General features: G+C 54.7%; 6 protein-coding genes across 6 annotated transcripts; 2 read left to right on the forward strand and 4 right to left on the reverse strand.

Annotated features, from left to right (window-relative positions):
- Window positions 1-2,664: 2,664 nt before the first annotated feature.
- Window positions 2,665-3,464, reverse strand: CLAFUR5_14637 (uncharacterized protein; the record flags this gene model as incomplete). Its single annotated transcript, XM_047913785.1, has 2 exons — window positions 2,665-3,196; window positions 3,322-3,464. 2 exons carry the CDS (start codon window positions 3,462-3,464, stop codon window positions 2,665-2,667), a joined length of 675 nt encoding a protein of 224 aa, XP_047769776.1.
- A 314-nt stretch (window positions 3,465-3,778) lies between these two features.
- Window positions 3,779-4,765, forward strand: CLAFUR5_14638 (uncharacterized protein; the record flags this gene model as incomplete). Its single annotated transcript, XM_047913786.1, has 1 exon — window positions 3,779-4,765. One exon carries the CDS (start codon window positions 3,779-3,781, stop codon window positions 4,763-4,765), a length of 987 nt encoding a protein of 328 aa, XP_047769789.1.
- Window positions 4,766-5,430: 665 nt separating this feature from the next.
- On the reverse strand, window positions 5,431-7,071 carry CLAFUR5_14639 (uncharacterized protein; the record flags this gene model as incomplete). Its single annotated transcript, XM_047913787.1, has 1 exon — window positions 5,431-7,071. One exon carries the CDS (start codon window positions 7,069-7,071, stop codon window positions 5,431-5,433), a length of 1,641 nt encoding a protein of 546 aa, XP_047769777.1.
- A 1,134-nt stretch (window positions 7,072-8,205) lies between these two features.
- On the reverse strand, window positions 8,206-9,393 carry CLAFUR5_14640 (uncharacterized protein; the record flags this gene model as incomplete). The annotated part of the gene is made up of 1 exon (XM_047913788.1): window positions 8,206-9,393. The coding sequence occupies one exon, from the start codon at window positions 9,391-9,393 to the stop codon at window positions 8,206-8,208; it is 1,188 nt and encodes a 395-aa protein (XP_047769791.1).
- Window positions 9,394-11,362: 1,969 nt separating this feature from the next.
- On the forward strand, window positions 11,363-13,210 carry CLAFUR5_14641 (Reticulocyte-binding protein 2 a; the record flags this gene model as incomplete). The annotated part of the gene is made up of 1 exon (XM_047913789.1): window positions 11,363-13,210. The coding sequence occupies one exon, from the start codon at window positions 11,363-11,365 to the stop codon at window positions 13,208-13,210; it is 1,848 nt and encodes a 615-aa protein (XP_047769793.1).
- Window positions 13,211-14,046: 836 nt separating this feature from the next.
- CLAFUR5_14642 (uncharacterized protein) lies at window positions 14,047-15,840 on the reverse strand (the record flags this gene model as incomplete). The annotated part of the gene is made up of 1 exon (XM_047913790.1): window positions 14,047-15,840. One exon carries the CDS (start codon window positions 15,838-15,840, stop codon window positions 14,047-14,049), a length of 1,794 nt encoding a protein of 597 aa, XP_047769794.1.
- Between the last annotated feature and the right edge of the window lie 551 nt (window positions 15,841-16,391).

Below are 16,391 nucleotides of genomic sequence, written 5' to 3' on the forward strand. Positions count from 1 at the left end.
AAGACCTGGATTGTTTCTGACGAAGACCTGGCTATCGTGATGATCTGTCACGAAGAGCTGGCTGCTGTTGTCTCTACAACACGAAGAGATGGTACTGTTTCTTGATGACGAAGAGCTCGTGTCGTTCCATGAACATGAAAAGGTGGTATTGTGCCCTAGAGACGAAGAGCTGGCTGTCGTGATAGACATCGAAGATGAAGAGCTGATGTTTTCTCTTCCAAGACAGACGAAGGGTCGTGTTATTGGTTCTTCAAGACGAAGTTTCGTGTTGTTTAATAAAGAACGAAGACCTCGCCGCAGACATGCTACTGTGGCTGTCTCTGGCAGGTCTGACAGATCGTCTTCTAGGAGGTTCTCCGCGTCGCCACTGGCCAAGTCGAGGCAAAGGTTCGCGGGTCGCTGTTGTTCTAGGCTGCGTCAGTCAATACTTGTGCTTTGGCTTTACGAGAAGAAGACAATTGCCAAACATACCAATGAGCTATCTGCCGTCGCTGTCTAGCTTATACTATCCATCTGCGAACTCTGCCATTATCAAGAAATGCACGCCTTCACAAATCGACTTCCTACCGCTCCCGCACGTCTCCTCGCCTAGCGTCCTAGACGAAGAAACAACTCTCTGTCTTCCCCAGCGTCCTGGAGAGAACAGCGAGTGCTAGGAGCAGGGGAAATGTCCTTGTGATCAGCAAAAGGGAGCGGGAAAGCGTTAGGTATATATAGGGAAAGGGAAAGAAGAAGAGTACGTAGAGGAGAAGGGCGAATAGCGTGATATATTACTAGCAAGAGGCCTGCTCATCAGGTACTCCAGATCTGTACTAGGAGGGTGGACTATAGGTGCGCCTCGTCCGGTTTTGGCAATTAGAGGCCCGACTGCTTGAGGCTTGCGGTTTGTACGAGTGAAGTCAGCTCCAGATTGGAGATGGACAGCGGCTAGTCGTGCGCTACTAGAACGGGAGTGTTGAGTAATGAGCCCAGTGTAGTGATCTCGCAGCCAGTAAGGAAGAAAGAGGTGAGCGGTCAGTACCAGAACGTAGTAGGAGAAGGGCTGGAGTGTGACCTCCTATAAGGAGGCGTAGATGTTACTGAAACGGGCAGTCCTGTGGACAGTAGGGGCCGGCCCGATACGGACTGCACTCCGCTCTAGATCTTAAGAAGTTCACCTCACACACGTATCTGTGCATCCTCCTATGAGTGCTATGCCACTATGTAATAGATCACGAAGTCGACCAGACCCTCGATCATGCTCTTGAGTAATATGCACTTTTACCCCGCTCTCGGGATTAGACTTTGACGATAGCTCTGCGGCAGAGTAGCTCGATCGAATTGCGCCGAACCCGCCGAAGTGTAGTATGCGCAGAAAGCGCTGTCCGAGTCCTACTTCGCGACAGCCGCGTCAAGGCAAACCCGATGCCTTCTATCAACGCCATCGCTACGATCCGCTCTTCTACCAACCCAGCGCGACCAGTCCGTCTTAGCAACAGCGCTATACCTCGAGTCCAGTTTGCCTCTGGCCGGCGCGAAGAAGATGTCGGAGGATCGCGAGGTTGTAGAAGCGAGAGGATAGAAAGGTCAGAGCACGTTGACGAACAGCGCGAGGACGAATGAGCGGAGCATCACGACGATAGAGGGCGTAAGCATAGCTAGGCAGCGCAGAAGGATACAGAGCACGAGGACGGCGGAAGCGAGCACGTGGATACACTCTCATACGCGAACAGGAGCTCGAGGACTCCGGGGAGAAATGGGAGCTACAAGACTAATACGACATGTCTACTCTGTCGTAGGTTTCCAAGGTTTTGGATGAGCGATACTCCAAAAGGCGAGGGTGACGAGGAGCATGGCAAGAAAGAGATTGGACGACGAGAAGAGCGGGCATTGCGCAGCATCGCACCGTCGACCTTGGAGAATACCACAGTGTCACGCCTCAGGTCGTCGCGAGACTCGTTTCGCCGTGGCAGCTGTCACATCACCACACACAGCGCACAACAACAGGCTCAAAGGATAGGAGAACGGGATCAAGGCTAGAAGGAGCAGGAGACTCCAAAGCGCAGAGATGGTGGAGGGCACAGGAGCTCAGGCAAGGATTGAGCTTCCTATGATGAAGTAATGTTGATTATATGACACGCTCGCTTCTGTACAGAGAGTCTTGGTAATAATCGGAAACAGCTGCACTTTACCCGAGTCTTTTGATATCAGAGTTGCAGAAAAGCCGCACGTGTACCGACTCTGAAGCCCGTTGAATCCATGCAGCAATCAACTGCATTCCAGCAGCTCTTGCAGTCATTTGTTGGCTTCAGGCTTTAGGCGCTTCGCAGCAAGCTGCTCTACGGTCACGTGAGCTTGACCTCCGCGGCCGCTTTGCTTAAGTGCTTGGGAGGTGGTGACTTTGGCGACGACATGTACATGAATAGATAAAAACAGGCAATAATGCTCGAGGCGTGCAACGTCCTTGACGGCCTTAACCAAAGATGTCGGTGATATTGGTTTTCCAGCATACATGGATAATTCAAGTCACCTGCCCTGCAGATCCGCTTCTACAGTACATGTTCCTGCCCGAGGAAATCCCTTCTTCACCGGTAAGAGGTAGCGAGTCCTCACATTCCGCCTACCATGCACCACACACCACACACCACACACCACACACCACACCACATCTCTCTTGTGCCTACATTACTCTTTCACTACCTTTGTGGTATCGTCATCATCTTCCTCATCTTCATCCCCCTCATCATCCGTCGCCTCAGTCGAACTGTAGACTTCTGCCCCGAGATCCGCCGCCTGCGTCGGAACCGCCAATCCAGCACGCTCCATTGCGCCGTACGCATTCGAGAGATCCACCGCACGGCGCGCTGCCACCGACTCTAGGTACACGGCCTGCAGCACCATTTCCTGGCGCAGATGTCCCATGAGCGTGATACAGCAGCCTAGGGCCTCGCCGCTGTCGGACGTGTCCAAGGCCTCACGGATGCGGTCTAGCAGTGGGTAGCAAGGATCGAGCTCGGCGCATGGTGCTAGTGCTGGCGCCGGCTGCGTGACTGCGGAATCTGTGTACGCGTTCTCCAGCTTGTATCTGGCGAGCTGGGTCGTATCGCTGGCGTCGTCGTCGTCGTCGGCATCGGCGTCGTCGTCCGCGCTGCTGAGTACGCTAGGCGTCAAGGCGAAGGATCCGGGCGTCTTTGGACGGGATGGCTGCTGCGCGGTGCTGAAAACTGGTCAGCTGATAGACGAGATGACAAAAGGAAGGATTTGGACGTCAGTTGGTGGAAGAGACGACAAGGAAGGATATAGATGTCAGGTGGTGGAATGGACAAACAGGGAGAAACGTACCGAACCGGCAGCTGCGGCTGCTGCTCTTTCTTCTTCAATTCCCTCCTGATGACGGCCTGGGCCTGTTCCACACGCTTGAGCTCTGCCTGGACGAAAGCACCCTCCTGCTGGGCCAGGATCTGGGCGTGGGTCCTCGGCGCCATGATGTTGATGATGATGCTTAGGATCACTTCTGTCGAGTCGAGAAGGGTGCGTGGGAGCAAATGCTGTCAAGTCAAGTAAGATGTGCAAGGTAATGTTGGCGGTACAGTGGAGGAGAAAGCTAAAAGAACCACACAACACAACCAAGTTGTTTGTGTTACACAGAACTTTCCGGACGCTCGCGCGCGCTTCGCTTCGCTTCGCTGTGCCGTCGCGTCGCCTTACTTGCTCCCTCCCTCCCTCTCTCTCTCTCTCATCCACACACACGCACACACATACACTCACAGAAGCAGCAGTACTCCAATCGTGCCGCATAATGGCCACCACCGGACAGGGATACACCTACGGCTTGCGCGCCTACACCGGCGCACAACTCCTCGCGCGGCGAGATCCTCCCAACCAGAACAGACCAGCCTTCAATCTCACATACGACTCCACCCAAAACGCCGAACTCGAAGCCTTTTGTGTCGAACATGGCCTCGGCGGCACCCACGCCCTTCCAATCCCTAGCCTCCTCTACGAGCTCACCAACAATCTGCACTTCTTGCACGCGGATGAGGACCACGCTGTCGTTCGAGAGTTGCTACGGCGCGTGGCAAAGCGAGTCGAAGGCCGCAAGGCAGTCAGGCACGATATACGTCGACAAGGTGGATTCTGGGATACTGCTGAGCATGGTCCCGTGGCGACATTGGTTGAGGCTGCCTTGGGAGTGTGGTGGGACGAGCAGCGCGCTGCGCAAGAGACATACAGCATGAAGCTTCTCGAGAAGAAAGCGAAACCGGCCATGGTCGAGGACGAGGATCTGGAGCAAGTACAGGGCAGTGTTCCCCAGGACGGCGGCGGCAAGGAATCCCAGAAAAAGAAGCTCAAGAGCCAGGGCAAGGTCCAGCAGGACGACCAGCTCAAGAGCAAGAGCCAGGGCAAGGTCAAGCAGGAAGACCAGCTCAAGAGCAAGGGCAATGGCAAGGGCAAGCAGGACGACCAGCTCACGGGCAAGGGCAATGGCAAGGGCAAGCAGGACGACCAGCTCACGGGCAAGGGCAAGGACAAGGACAAGGTCAAGGACCAGGCAAAGCAGGAGCAATCACAACGATCCCCACCCCAAGATCATCACGCAGACCAAGCCAAGCAGGACGAGGACCGCGGACCCTATGACGACGACGAGGAGCACCACCACCACCACCACCACCACCACGCAGAAGCCGGGCGATCGCGCGCGCAATTGTTGCACGACTACCAGCTTCTTCGCGTCGCAGCCGCGGAGCTCAGGGCCCGGCTGTCGGAGCTTGAGTTGTCGGATTAAGGGGAGGGTCCGGGTTTGGTTTTCATTGCAGGTGGGGATATTGGGATATTAGGAGGGAGGGAGATGTGAATTTGATCGAGTGAGTAGCAGCTCAGCTTGTGAGGAGACTTGATGTCTATTGGCTTGGCTTGGCTTGGCTTGGCTTGATACAAGGTGTACGTATATTCTTATACAGTACGGTACGTAGCCCGGCTCAGAGTCGTTTTGAGAATGAGAGAGAGAGAGAGGTTTATACGCACAGCAGCATCCCTTTACCCCTTCTCTCGGTCCAAGTTTCTCTCCAAAGTCAGCTTGTCGCCTGCTAGCTACGTCCCTATACCATACCGGAATACGTCGAGGATAAGTATATAGGGGTCGTAGACATGAACTTATCCCGTGAACAGGTAGAGTGATCTGTGAGGCTGAAGATGCTGGTCGTGGGAGAAGACTCTCTGTTATATGGGAGTTTGTTGTGCACCTCGTCTAGCGTGTTGAGTGTTGAGTGTTGAGTGTTGAGCTACAGGCTAAAGCAGTCCTGAAGTTTACCTATAAGGCCAACTAGACAAGATGGCAAGGTATCTTCTCCAAGTGCATATAGTGAATATATGTAGTTATGTACTATTGAGAACCGACTTCAATGTTGCCCCCATTGTTGACGTCTTCGCTGACAACGTTGAACTGAGTCATCAGACCACACTACAGCCCGGCTCCAGCCGGCACTCGGCTACAGAACGAATGCGGCGGGCCCAATGGCGGAGCTCAGGCAGAGGTTGAGTCAGGAGTTCCTCACGTATCTTGTTGTTGTGTGCCGCCAGCCCATCATCCACACCATCCTTCTTGTTATTATCCTGCTCCAACAATTCCCTGCTCCTCTTCGCCGCTGACGATGACGATGACGATGCCCAGACTCGAGTCAACACCGTCGATGTCCCCATGTCCTCCTCTCCAATCTTTTCCCGCACATTCTGCAGCTGTGTCGCCATGACGCTGCCACGCTGCGACGCCGCCACCACCTCGACCCCCTCGGGCGTCAACGCCTCCTTGGCCTCGATTGGCAACCACAACGTCTGCGCCGTAAGCAGCTCGTCTTGCGCTGCGGCAAGATATCGCCGACCCTGTGCTGCTGCTTCGCTGGCACGCTGCGCCCAGAGCCTCTTGTCTTCCTGGTGTCTGGCCAGCACGGCTCCCATCTGCAACCCGGCACGGTTGCTGACCCATGGCCATGCCGCTGCAGTGGGCAACACATATGACAGTGCCGGCCAGCTAAGAATCGTCGACATGTGCCACCAGTGGTTGCCCGCGTAGTCGGCGATCTCGTGGAGACGCGTTGCCGTGCGCACGTCCATGTCGAGTGGTTGATCGAAGATGGCGCCGTTGTCGACCCATAGCTGCCGCACCCGCTGCACATATTCGTGCGCTCGGTCGTACGCTTCTCGAGCTTCTGGAGCCAGCAGCCCGTTCATGTCGGATATGGTGGCCTGCAGCGCTGTTTCGATCGAAGAGAGACGCTGCGAGATGCGCGGCGTGATCCGCTTGGGCTGTCCGAGGACATCCAGAGTTTGATTCGACAGTGTGAGTGGCCGAGGTTGGTGGAAGGTCGCGTAGCATATCAGCAACACTGCCACCAATCCTATGAGCATCATCGCGCAGCGACGTGCAACAAGCTCGCCTCGACCAAGAGAAGGATTGACAAGCGTGGTGGCGGCCTTGTCGGCTTCTTTGCCTTGCCATGATGCCTTTGGTTGCTGCGCAAGCTGGCCATGGTCGTCGCTGTGCTTGTGCTCCTCGGCCGCCGCTGCTCCTTCTCCCCAACCCTTGATCACAGCGTCTGATCGTTGTATGGCTTTTGCCGACAGCGACCGTCGCCCCACATCCCATTGCAAGAGATGCCTCCGTCTCTGTCGCGCGGGGACCGCAGCAGCCTGGAGTTGTTGCGCGTACTGTCGGCCAGCCGAGGCGACTTCCTTTGACAGTGGTTGTTGCTGTTCCCCCTCCTTGACGCGCTGCCACAACGCCTGCAGCGCCTCTTCGTGCTTCATCAACTGCTTAAACTCGTCGGCGATGCATTGCTGGAGTCCGGATACAGGGGTTTCGCGTGGTGGTGGAGGCTTCGCTGGCGCAGGTGCTTCGCGTGTTGGGGCAGTCGAGGCAGTCGGCGCAGTCAGCGCAGACTTGGATATCGCAGGGGTGTCGCGTGTCGGCGGAGGCTTCGATGTCGCTGGCTTCAATGTCGGCGGAGGCTTCAATGTCGCAGCTACTTCGTCAGGCTTCGGTGCCATTGCCTTCAACGTCGCAGCTCCCTCGTCATCCTTCGCCGTGGGCGCCATCACAACATTGAAAGCAGCGCTGATGATGTCAGTTGACGTGTGTACATGTATGTGTCAAACAACACACAACAGGAAAAACGCTTCACGGCGAATTCCATCCACAACAAGAAACTCAAATTGCCGTATCGACCAAGCAGAAATCTAGTCTGTTGTGAGTGAACAGACAAAGACAAAGAGATGGGTAGTCGTAGTCGTAGTGGTAGTCGTGGAGATGCGATATCTGGTTTGGTTTGTTTCGTTTCCAGGTTCAATGTTGTTTGGCGGCGCCCTGACCTGACCTGACCTGACCTCCGCTCCGGCCAGCCAGCCCCACACAATACCGCGACACCGCAACACCGAAGATGGACTACAGCAACATCACATCACGGAAGTCAAGGCGGTTATTTTGACTTCCCAACTGCATAGAGGACGAGGAGTGGAAAAGATGGGGAAAAGAGTTCATGTAAGAGGTGAGAGGTGAGAGGGGAGAGGGGAGAGGTGAGAGGTGAGAGGGGAGAGGTGAGATGTGAGATGAGAGATATGAGTACTGGTAGATTCGAGCTTCTTTTTTGGCTTTGGCTTTGGCTTGCTAACCTGACCTGACCTGACCCGACCTGAACTCAAGGCAGTCAAGTCAGCTCTCTGCTGTGCTGTTGCTGTACTGCAGTGTCCCAACTTCCACTTCCCATCTTTTTTTGGTTCTTTCTCCGTCTTCAATTCCTTGAGAGAACACCCTACCCCATCCTATGGCATAGCACATGATGAGGCGTACATGTGTTGTATGCATGTCGTGCGTCCCAGAAACAGGACGCCGTGGTGCTGACGGTGTGCATACGTTTATCACCAGCAGAGCTGCATGCTCGTGACTGCATCCGCATCTCGAGGCGGGTGTTCCCGCCAACCCCGCAGATACCCCAAGACCCTTGTGTTTTGTCCAATTTTTCTTGTTCGAAATTCCTTTCGCCATCCATGTCCCACTTGTCATCAATCGTCCTCATGTCGTCTCGTTGTCGTTATTCATTGTCTGTTTTCTTTCTTGCCCAAACTGTTTCTTCCTCCCTGTAGCCCTCCAACGTTGTATCCAAACCCTGTTCCCTTTCCCAATCTTCCCTCATCCCCACCAATACTGCATGGCCTTTGTCGCCGGGCAAGTACTCAAACAGTCTTGGTGTAGTCGATGTAGGGGTTGTTGTTGGCGTTGAAGTTGACATCGGCAAGCCAACAGTTGAAGCATCCGCCGGAAGCTTCGTCCAAGAGCTCATCGCGTTGCACGTGGCAGACTGGGCATTGGCGAAGCATTGGCGCTGATGTTGGAGGAATTGCAGCCGCTGGAAGAGGGTCAGACTGGGCCGGGAAGTTGGTGCTGGAGGAGGTAGCAGCGAGTGCTGGTGGTGGAAGAAGATGGTCGAAGCTGGGGTGCATTGTGGTCGTCGTGGCAGGTGAAGAGTTGGCTACTGCTGTCGCCATGGCTCGGGAGGCAATGGGTGTCGGGGTTGCCGTCAACGGGGCTGGGGTTGTGGTGTTGGAGGACAAGGCAAGAGTGTCTGCCGCAGGAGGCGTGCGGAATGGAGATCCAAGATGACGGGAAGTCTGCTGCTGGGAGAAGGAACTGGAGGAGGCAAGAGTGTGTGCCCTAGGAGGCGTGCTGAACAGAGATCCAAGATGACGGGAAGGTCGCTGCTGAGATTGCTGGGCTGGCGGCGACGATGCGAAGACCTTGCTGGCTGGAGTCACTGGAGTCTGGAAGATGTATCGTCTCTCGCGCCCATCGCCCTCGGCGCCGGATCCCTCGCTCTTGCTCTTGCCCTTGACCTTGCGCTTGTTCTTAGCCTTGCGAGAGCGCTTGTTGCGAGCAGGACTGTTCGTCTCGCCCACGTTGTCGACTTTGGCAGCACGCTTTGTGGTCACCGTGTGTTCCTCGCTGCCGCTGGCCACCTTTTGTTCCTCGCTGCCGCTGGCCACCTGTTGTTCCTCGCTGCCGCTGACCACCTCTTGTTCCTCGCTGCCGCTCGGTATGTCCATGGCCGCTACAATGCTCCAGGCGGCCCCATCTGTAACCCACTCCTCCGGTACGCTTTCGAGGTCCTGGCGGTCGATGTGGTTTGGACACTTCATCCATCGCCAGAGGCGGGCGAGCGTATATTCGAATGCATCGTGGTTACCCAGTCCGACAAAATGCGGCAGGTCGAGGAGACGTTCGGCAATGGTGTAGCGCTTTGTAGCGCCGAGTTGGCGCTTGCAGTCGGAGATGGCGCAGTTGATGGTGTGTGGAGCTTTGATCGTGCAGGCAGGGCTCAGCTTGGCGAGGAGATCATACTTCCACTGTTGGTCGCCGAGTGCCATTGTGTGGTCGGTAAGGGTAGGATTGGATCGGGAGGATTGTGGGCGGTGTTCGTAAGACGATTGCTGTAGTGTCAATGGAGGCTTTGACCAAGCAGAAGAGCGAGTGTAGGGGCAGAGGCTTCTGCAAAGCACAGAGGTAGAAGTTTGCAAGATGGAGTGGTTGGATATGGCAAAGTGCGAAGTGGCTCTTCAACATTCTACCGCCCACCATCCTGCCGCCGCCTGCTATCAAGAGAAGGCAGCTGGCTCCACAGTACAGCGGGGCTTCGCCTGCTTTGTGAGTGGGAGTGGTCGCAGAGTGAGACAGCGCAGTGCACAGCTCAAGAGGTCCAACACGGAGCGTACTGCTTGGTTCGGCAGTGGCAATGTATGGAAAGAAGTTAGCGTGGAAGAGGTAGACCAACGATTGCCGCATCGGGGGCGGAATGTCCATGGCAGGCGGCAACATGAAGCATTGAAGTCGGCGTTCAGCAGGCAGGAGGAGGGTTGATGGGTTGATGGTGAATGTTCCAACATTGGTATTGGTATGGATGTGGGGCAACGCAAGTCCCGATGGTTTGGATGAACGATGAACGACGAACGATGAACGACTAGGGTTGCACGCGCTTGTGCACGCTTGGCCACGCGGGCGGTACCTGGATGCCTGAGGCTGCAACCATGATGCGTCGACTTTTTTCCATTAGGAAACACATGCACTTCTTCTTTGGCCTACCAATGATGATGTTGATACGCCAACTACATTCATCATCGTGCTCTTCATTTGACCTGCTGGCCTCACTGGGTGTGCCCACACGCCTCACGCCACATGCCGGACGCCGGACGCTAGACGCCGGACGCCACATGTACCTGATGCCCCAGCCTCCCGTCTCACAACTCGCGAGTTGACAGTTGACAGTCAGCTCTTCTCTCTAAAGTTGACACTTGACAGCCAGCCGCCAGTCGTGAGCCGCTAGTCCCAAATCGCTTATCCCAAACCGCAAGTCCATCTCTCCTTCGCATACCTCACCGCTGCCATCGCTCCTTGTTTCCGCAAAGAGCTCGTACTAGCACTTCTGCTTGACGCGGTTTCGGGCACGAGACGAATCCGGAAGTCGTATCGACTGCTATGCCAAACATGGAAATCGTCTACAAGTATTCCTCTTTCTCTACCTCCTCCCACTGCTTTGCTGCTTTGCTGGCTGGCTCTTTTTTTCTGGCTATATAATCTCCATCTCCATCCAACCCAACCCAACTCTCACCACAATATCACCGACACATCAACAACTTTGCCTCTCAGCCAAGCTACGTACTGACTGCTCTCTCCATCGCCTTCAGACTTCCATCTAACAACACACGAACACAACCATTGCTGGGTTTCATTAACAAGCCTTGACACTGTGCTGTGCTTTCCAAGGTATGTTGTCCTCTTCTTCTTCTTCTTCTTCTTCTTCTTCTCCTTCTCCTTCCTTATGACAAGATCAACATGCTAACTTCGATGTGCAGCATTCGAAAGAGTCATCAAGCAAGACATCATCAGAAAGAATCATCAGAAAGAATCATCAGAAAGAATCATCAGAAAGAATCATCAGAAAGAATCATCAGAAAGAATCAACTGGTACTCCAGGTCTTCATCAAGTCTTCAGAAAACATCCGCACGCCAGGAACTTCAACCAAAGACTCCAGGACTTCATCCATCTTCGACAAGGATCAGGTCTCCAGGACTTCATCGATCTTTCGACAACGATCAGGTCTCCAGGACTTCAACTATCTAACCATCTTCGACAACGATTAGGTCTCCAGGACTTCATCGATCTTTCGACAACGATCAGGTCTCCAGGACTTCAACTATCTAACCATCTTCGACAACGATTAGGTCTCCAGGACTTCATCGATCTTTCGACAACGATCAGGTCTCCAGGACTTCATCTTTCGAAACCACCAACACCACATCAGTACGCCAGGTCTCCAATCATTACTCGCAATCTACATCATGTCCGCCATAAACATGTACGCCAACCTCACCGAGGGCGATCTTCGCTCCGGTAACGGTCGTATGCTTCTCACTCCAATGCAAAAGGCCAAGGCCATTGGCTATTGCGCCCTCCACCAGATCTCTGCTCATGCACTTCCTGCCAACGCGGAGGAGATGATTGCCTTTATCATCTTCATGGGCTGGGAGACCGCTGTCCAGGACACCGATCTTCTCGAACCTCTTGCCACTAAGCTCCTTGCTTTCGTTCGGAACAACGTCAACACCGACAAGCTTCGTCCTGGTATGGTCGAGGTCCAAGACTCCAACACCAAGGTCTGGACTGCTACCTGGAAGGCCTTCACAGTCCAGTGGGCCCTCCCCGGCGGCTTCATCTATGGCAAGACACCTCTCGAAAACCAGGCCAGCTTTGAATCGATGGAAGCTAGCATGAAGGTCGATCGCCCAGCCATAGACCGTCCGTTCATTGGGCCAGCAGCTTTGGTTCGTCAAACGGTAGCGTTCGTCGAGGACTCTGCTTTCGAGGAAGAGGGTTCTGCTTTCGAGGAAGAGGGTTCTGCTTTGCAGCAAGCGGGTTCTGCTGTTGAGGAGGATGCCATCAGCGAGGCTGCTATAACAGAAATCACCATGACCGAGGCTACCAATGACCCCAACGACTTCCAGAGCCAAGCACAGGCTCAAGCCAATGCTGAAGCTCAACAGGCCCAGGCTCAGCAGACTCAAGCTCAACAGGACCAGGCTCAAGCTCAAGCCATGGTCGAGGCTCGTGCTCTTCTTTCCCGTGAGCAGAAGCAGCTGGCTCGTCTACAACAGAAGCGTGAGGATCAGATCCGTCTAGAGAAGGAGCGTCAGGACCAGATCCGTTTGGAGAACAAGCGTCAGGATCAGATCCGTTTGGAGAAGGAGCGTCAGGACCTGATCCGTTTGGAGAACAAGCGTCAGGATCAGATCCGATTGGAGAAGGAGCGTCAGGACCTGATCCGTCTGGAGAAGGAGCGTCAGGACCTGATCCGTCTGGAGAACGAGCGTCTGGAGAACGAGCGTCTCGAGAAGGAGCGTCTGGTTGAGCGACGTGCTGCCAAGGCCCAACGCATCGCAGTCAAGCAAGCCCAGGCCTGCCGCACTCAAGAGTACCTACAGTGCCTGCGTGACCGTGCTGAGAAGCAGAAGGCGCTCACGACCGCCGACATTGCTCCACCAACCTCACCAAAGACCACCAACATGCAGCAGAAGCCGTCTGCCAAGGAAGCCATCACTCCAAAGGACTGCACTGTTCAGGCCATGAACGCCTGCTCAGTCAAAGACATTCTTGCCCGCACCGAGGCTCGCGCAGCCCAGGCGGTCAAGGGCCAGACTGCTACTTCCTCCTCACCTGCTCTGGGAAACATTCCTCTTACTGCGAGCTTCCAGTCGGTTGTCGACAAGTACCTCCTTGGCCCTCCTGCTGCACCAAAGGTGACCATCGGCAACAAAGTCAAGAAGTCGCCCATCGCTGCCACTACGGGAGGACCGAATGTCTTGCCAGCTTCCGTCCCCAGCCGCACCGACTACCAAGCCATCCTGGACAAGTATGCCGGACGCACTTCCACCACTGGAGGAACCAAGGCCTCACCAGCTCTCGTCCCCAGCCGCACCGGCTACCAAGCCATCCTGGACCAGTACGCTCCCCGCACTTCCACCAACAACGCGAGCAAGACCTTCCGTCAGAATGTCAACAATGCCGCCGCTACCGACAAGATTCCAGCCACCGCCACTACCACCAAAGACGGTAACGGTCTCCGTCGTTCTACTCGCATCAAGACCATGATTGGATCCAAGGGCGAGCGTCTGACTTACGCTGAAGTCTGAACCACGTCATTGAAGATGGGAGAATGGGCTGTCCGTAGCATTGCGGATGCTACTATGCTCCAGCTCTATGAACCGGCGATACTACTTACGAGGAGAGGGATGGGATGGGACGGGATGGGACGGGATGGGACGGGATGAGATGAGATGCAATGGATCCACTATCAAGAAAGCAACCGAAAAGACAAGAAAAAAGGGCATACCGAGCGAGTGGGCGCTACGATTAACGACATCAGTGTGAAAGAGCGAGTGAGAGCTACGACTTACGACATGATCCATAGTTTCCTATAGTCTGATATCAAGGCAATGGCAGGGCTTTTACTACTTACTTACCATGGACATACGGGTGTACGGAACGGACACTTGACCCAAGCGTGCCTTTGCCCTTCCCGAGTGCCTCTATGCTTGCGGTACTCAATATGAGGTGCAGAGGCCCGACGTCGATAGAAGTAACAGGTTCTCCTAGGTTTACAGGAACACCTTTGATAACAGGAGGGGAAAGGAAAGCTGCGAGTGTGTTTAGCCCTTTGAGCTTACTCCTGGCAATGCACCACCTTCATCACACGATCCACCCACTTTACTCTGTTTAGATAACCACCACGATCGGGCATGGGGTACTGCTGGACAGCAATCGTGGAGCCGATGTCAGGAGGATGATGGGAATCTGGATAGCCATGTCCTGGTCCCAAATATATGCCCACCGTCTTTACGTTTCGTGTGGATGTCATGGGAGATCGTAAGAACAAAAAGCATTCATGTTAGTACTGTTGCTGCCAGGCCATTCATTACTACCCCGGCAATCGCACACTCTTCCGTTTCCAATTGCTCCCTCTACAGCTCTATGGCAAAGCCTCGCCCCCATCTCCATCTCGACCCTGATACCTTATCTTACAATCCATCCTACTCGTCAGCCGCGGCCAACGCCACAGGAGCTCAGCCGCATCACGCCGCGAAGCCAGCGGTAGGAGCTTCCCGTCTTCCATACCCTGCACCTCTTTCTCCGTGCGCTCGCCACCCACACCGGGCCGCTGGTAGTCTTTGGCCAACACCTTCATCACGTCCTGGACTTGCTGCGTGATCCGCTCTCGCCACTGCTCCTCGACGCGGCCCTCCCACGTCCATGTCCAGCTGCCACCTTCGTTCCAGTGCCATCGCACGCTGGGCAAGCCGTTGGGGGAGAACCAGAGCGCATCTGCAAGAATGTTGTAGTGGTGAACGCGAGCGGCGCGAAGGGCGTCGAGTTGCACGTCTTGTGCATGCTGGGGAGTCGAGATGAATGAGACCGCGTGGTGGAGTGAGGAGTGTGCGGCTTCTGGGTTTCGTTGGTCGTCGTCGAGGACGGGCAGCCGTTCGAGTGACCAGGTGCAAGCATTGTGGCGCATCCTGGTGGCGTTGACGAAGGTCCTAGTACGCAGGGTGTAGGCTGCATCGTTGGCTACCCAGTCGACAGCCTCGCGATGGAAGGCTGGCACGACGATAGCTGGGTGGTCGTTTTGGAGACATTGACGTTGGGTGTGAAGCTTTTGTTGGAAACGCTCCAGCCGGTCGATCCGGGCTTGGAACTCGGGTTGCAGGGTGTGCGAGGAAAGCTCGAGGAAGGCTACGTAGGCGAAGTGTTGGTAGTAGGTAGCGAGCTTGGTGGGATCGAGGCCGTGTGGAAGAATGTTAGAGCCAGGCGTTGGAGGAGGAGGAGGGGGAAAGGGAAGGCTCTGCCTCGCGGACTCGGCGAGGAGGTCCTCGAGCGACAGCGGAAAGTCGCTGAGCTGTTGAGAGGACAGACGTCCCAGGAGGCGGAGAAGGGCGTGTGCGTGACGTAGATAGTCCAGCTCATACGCCAGCAGTGCCTCCCAAGGATTGAGCAGCGTCGATTGCACCTGCGCGACGAGGTACGGATGTCGTAGCCGACAGTAGACTGCCGGATAGGTCACGTAGCAATGCCCGGCATCGTGGAGCCAAGCCAGTCTCCTGCCATCCAGCAAAATCTCGCTCGCAAACTGTTCATCGTTGCTGTCTTCAGGCCAGCCGTTGGCATGACGAAGCCGTTCAAGGAGCGCGTTCGTGTCGAGGTGGTAGATGGTATTGGAAGTGATGAGCCGATTGAGTGTGTCGTGCGCTTGCCTAAGCGAGGCTGAAGATGGTGTAGGCCATTCGAGATCAACGTTGATATATGGTGGATTAGACAGCCAGTCGAGCCAGTGTGAAGGCAGCATCATCGCAATGCGATCGAATGCCTCGTAGTCAGCGGGACGCACATGTACAGGGAGCTCGGTGGAGGCCACTGATGCATTGCTCGACCACGTATTCTCCTCATGTCCGCGGAAACGACCCAAGGCGTGTCGAAGATTGTCGAGGACCACAGCGGTACACGCGATTGCTGCTGCAACGGCGATCACGAGCCTGACCCTCGGGATTCGGAAAGGCGGGCGTACAGTCGTGGGTTGTAGAGGCGTGTAGAGTGCGCGCACTGGCCTTGGCTGATCGACATGCTCTCGCGCCACGGCAATGTTGTAATAGCCGTCAGTAGCCGTCTGCTTGGACTGCAGCTTCCACTCGTACAGCAGCGACGCTTGGATCAAGTCGTGCTGATACGTACCCACGCTTCGGTTCGTGCTGTGTTCCGAGATGTCGCTCATTGCAGAAACAAAATATGCATAGCGATGTTGTGTGCCGCGTTGAACTGTATTCCTAGATTCCGCTCCGAGCGTAAACAAACAACTAGAGCAAGCGTGGTAAATTCTTCGCTTAATTCAACCTTAATTTAACCTTAAACCAACCGACGACGACATTCTCTCCGACATACTCTAGATACGTCCTCGCTCGCGATCGAAATTCCTAATAGATCTATATAGCGTAGCGCTATAATTACCGGGACTAGACTTTATATCGTTATCCCCTCTACGGGGACCCTCTCGCTCCTCCGACTATAAATTCCGCGATTTCGAGCAAGTTAATGCCGACTATAAGAACGGAGACGAGGTTATATACTTCACCGATTACTTTATATCTTGTCCCGGATATAGACGCGATACCTATACCTAGAATACGTAGATAAAGGATTTAAAGCTATTATATAACAAAGGAACTTCGGAGATAAAGGACCTAAAACCTAACTTCTATCGTAGTGTCGCTCCTAATAATATTGAATAGGAGCTCCTTAAAGGTACACTTAGACGGACTATTTAAG

Source organism: Fulvia fulva, chromosome 14 (assembly GCF_020509005.1).
Source record: "Fulvia fulva chromosome 14, complete sequence".
In the NCBI taxonomy this organism is placed as follows: Eukaryota; Fungi; Ascomycota; class Dothideomycetes; order Mycosphaerellales; family Mycosphaerellaceae; genus Fulvia; species Fulvia fulva.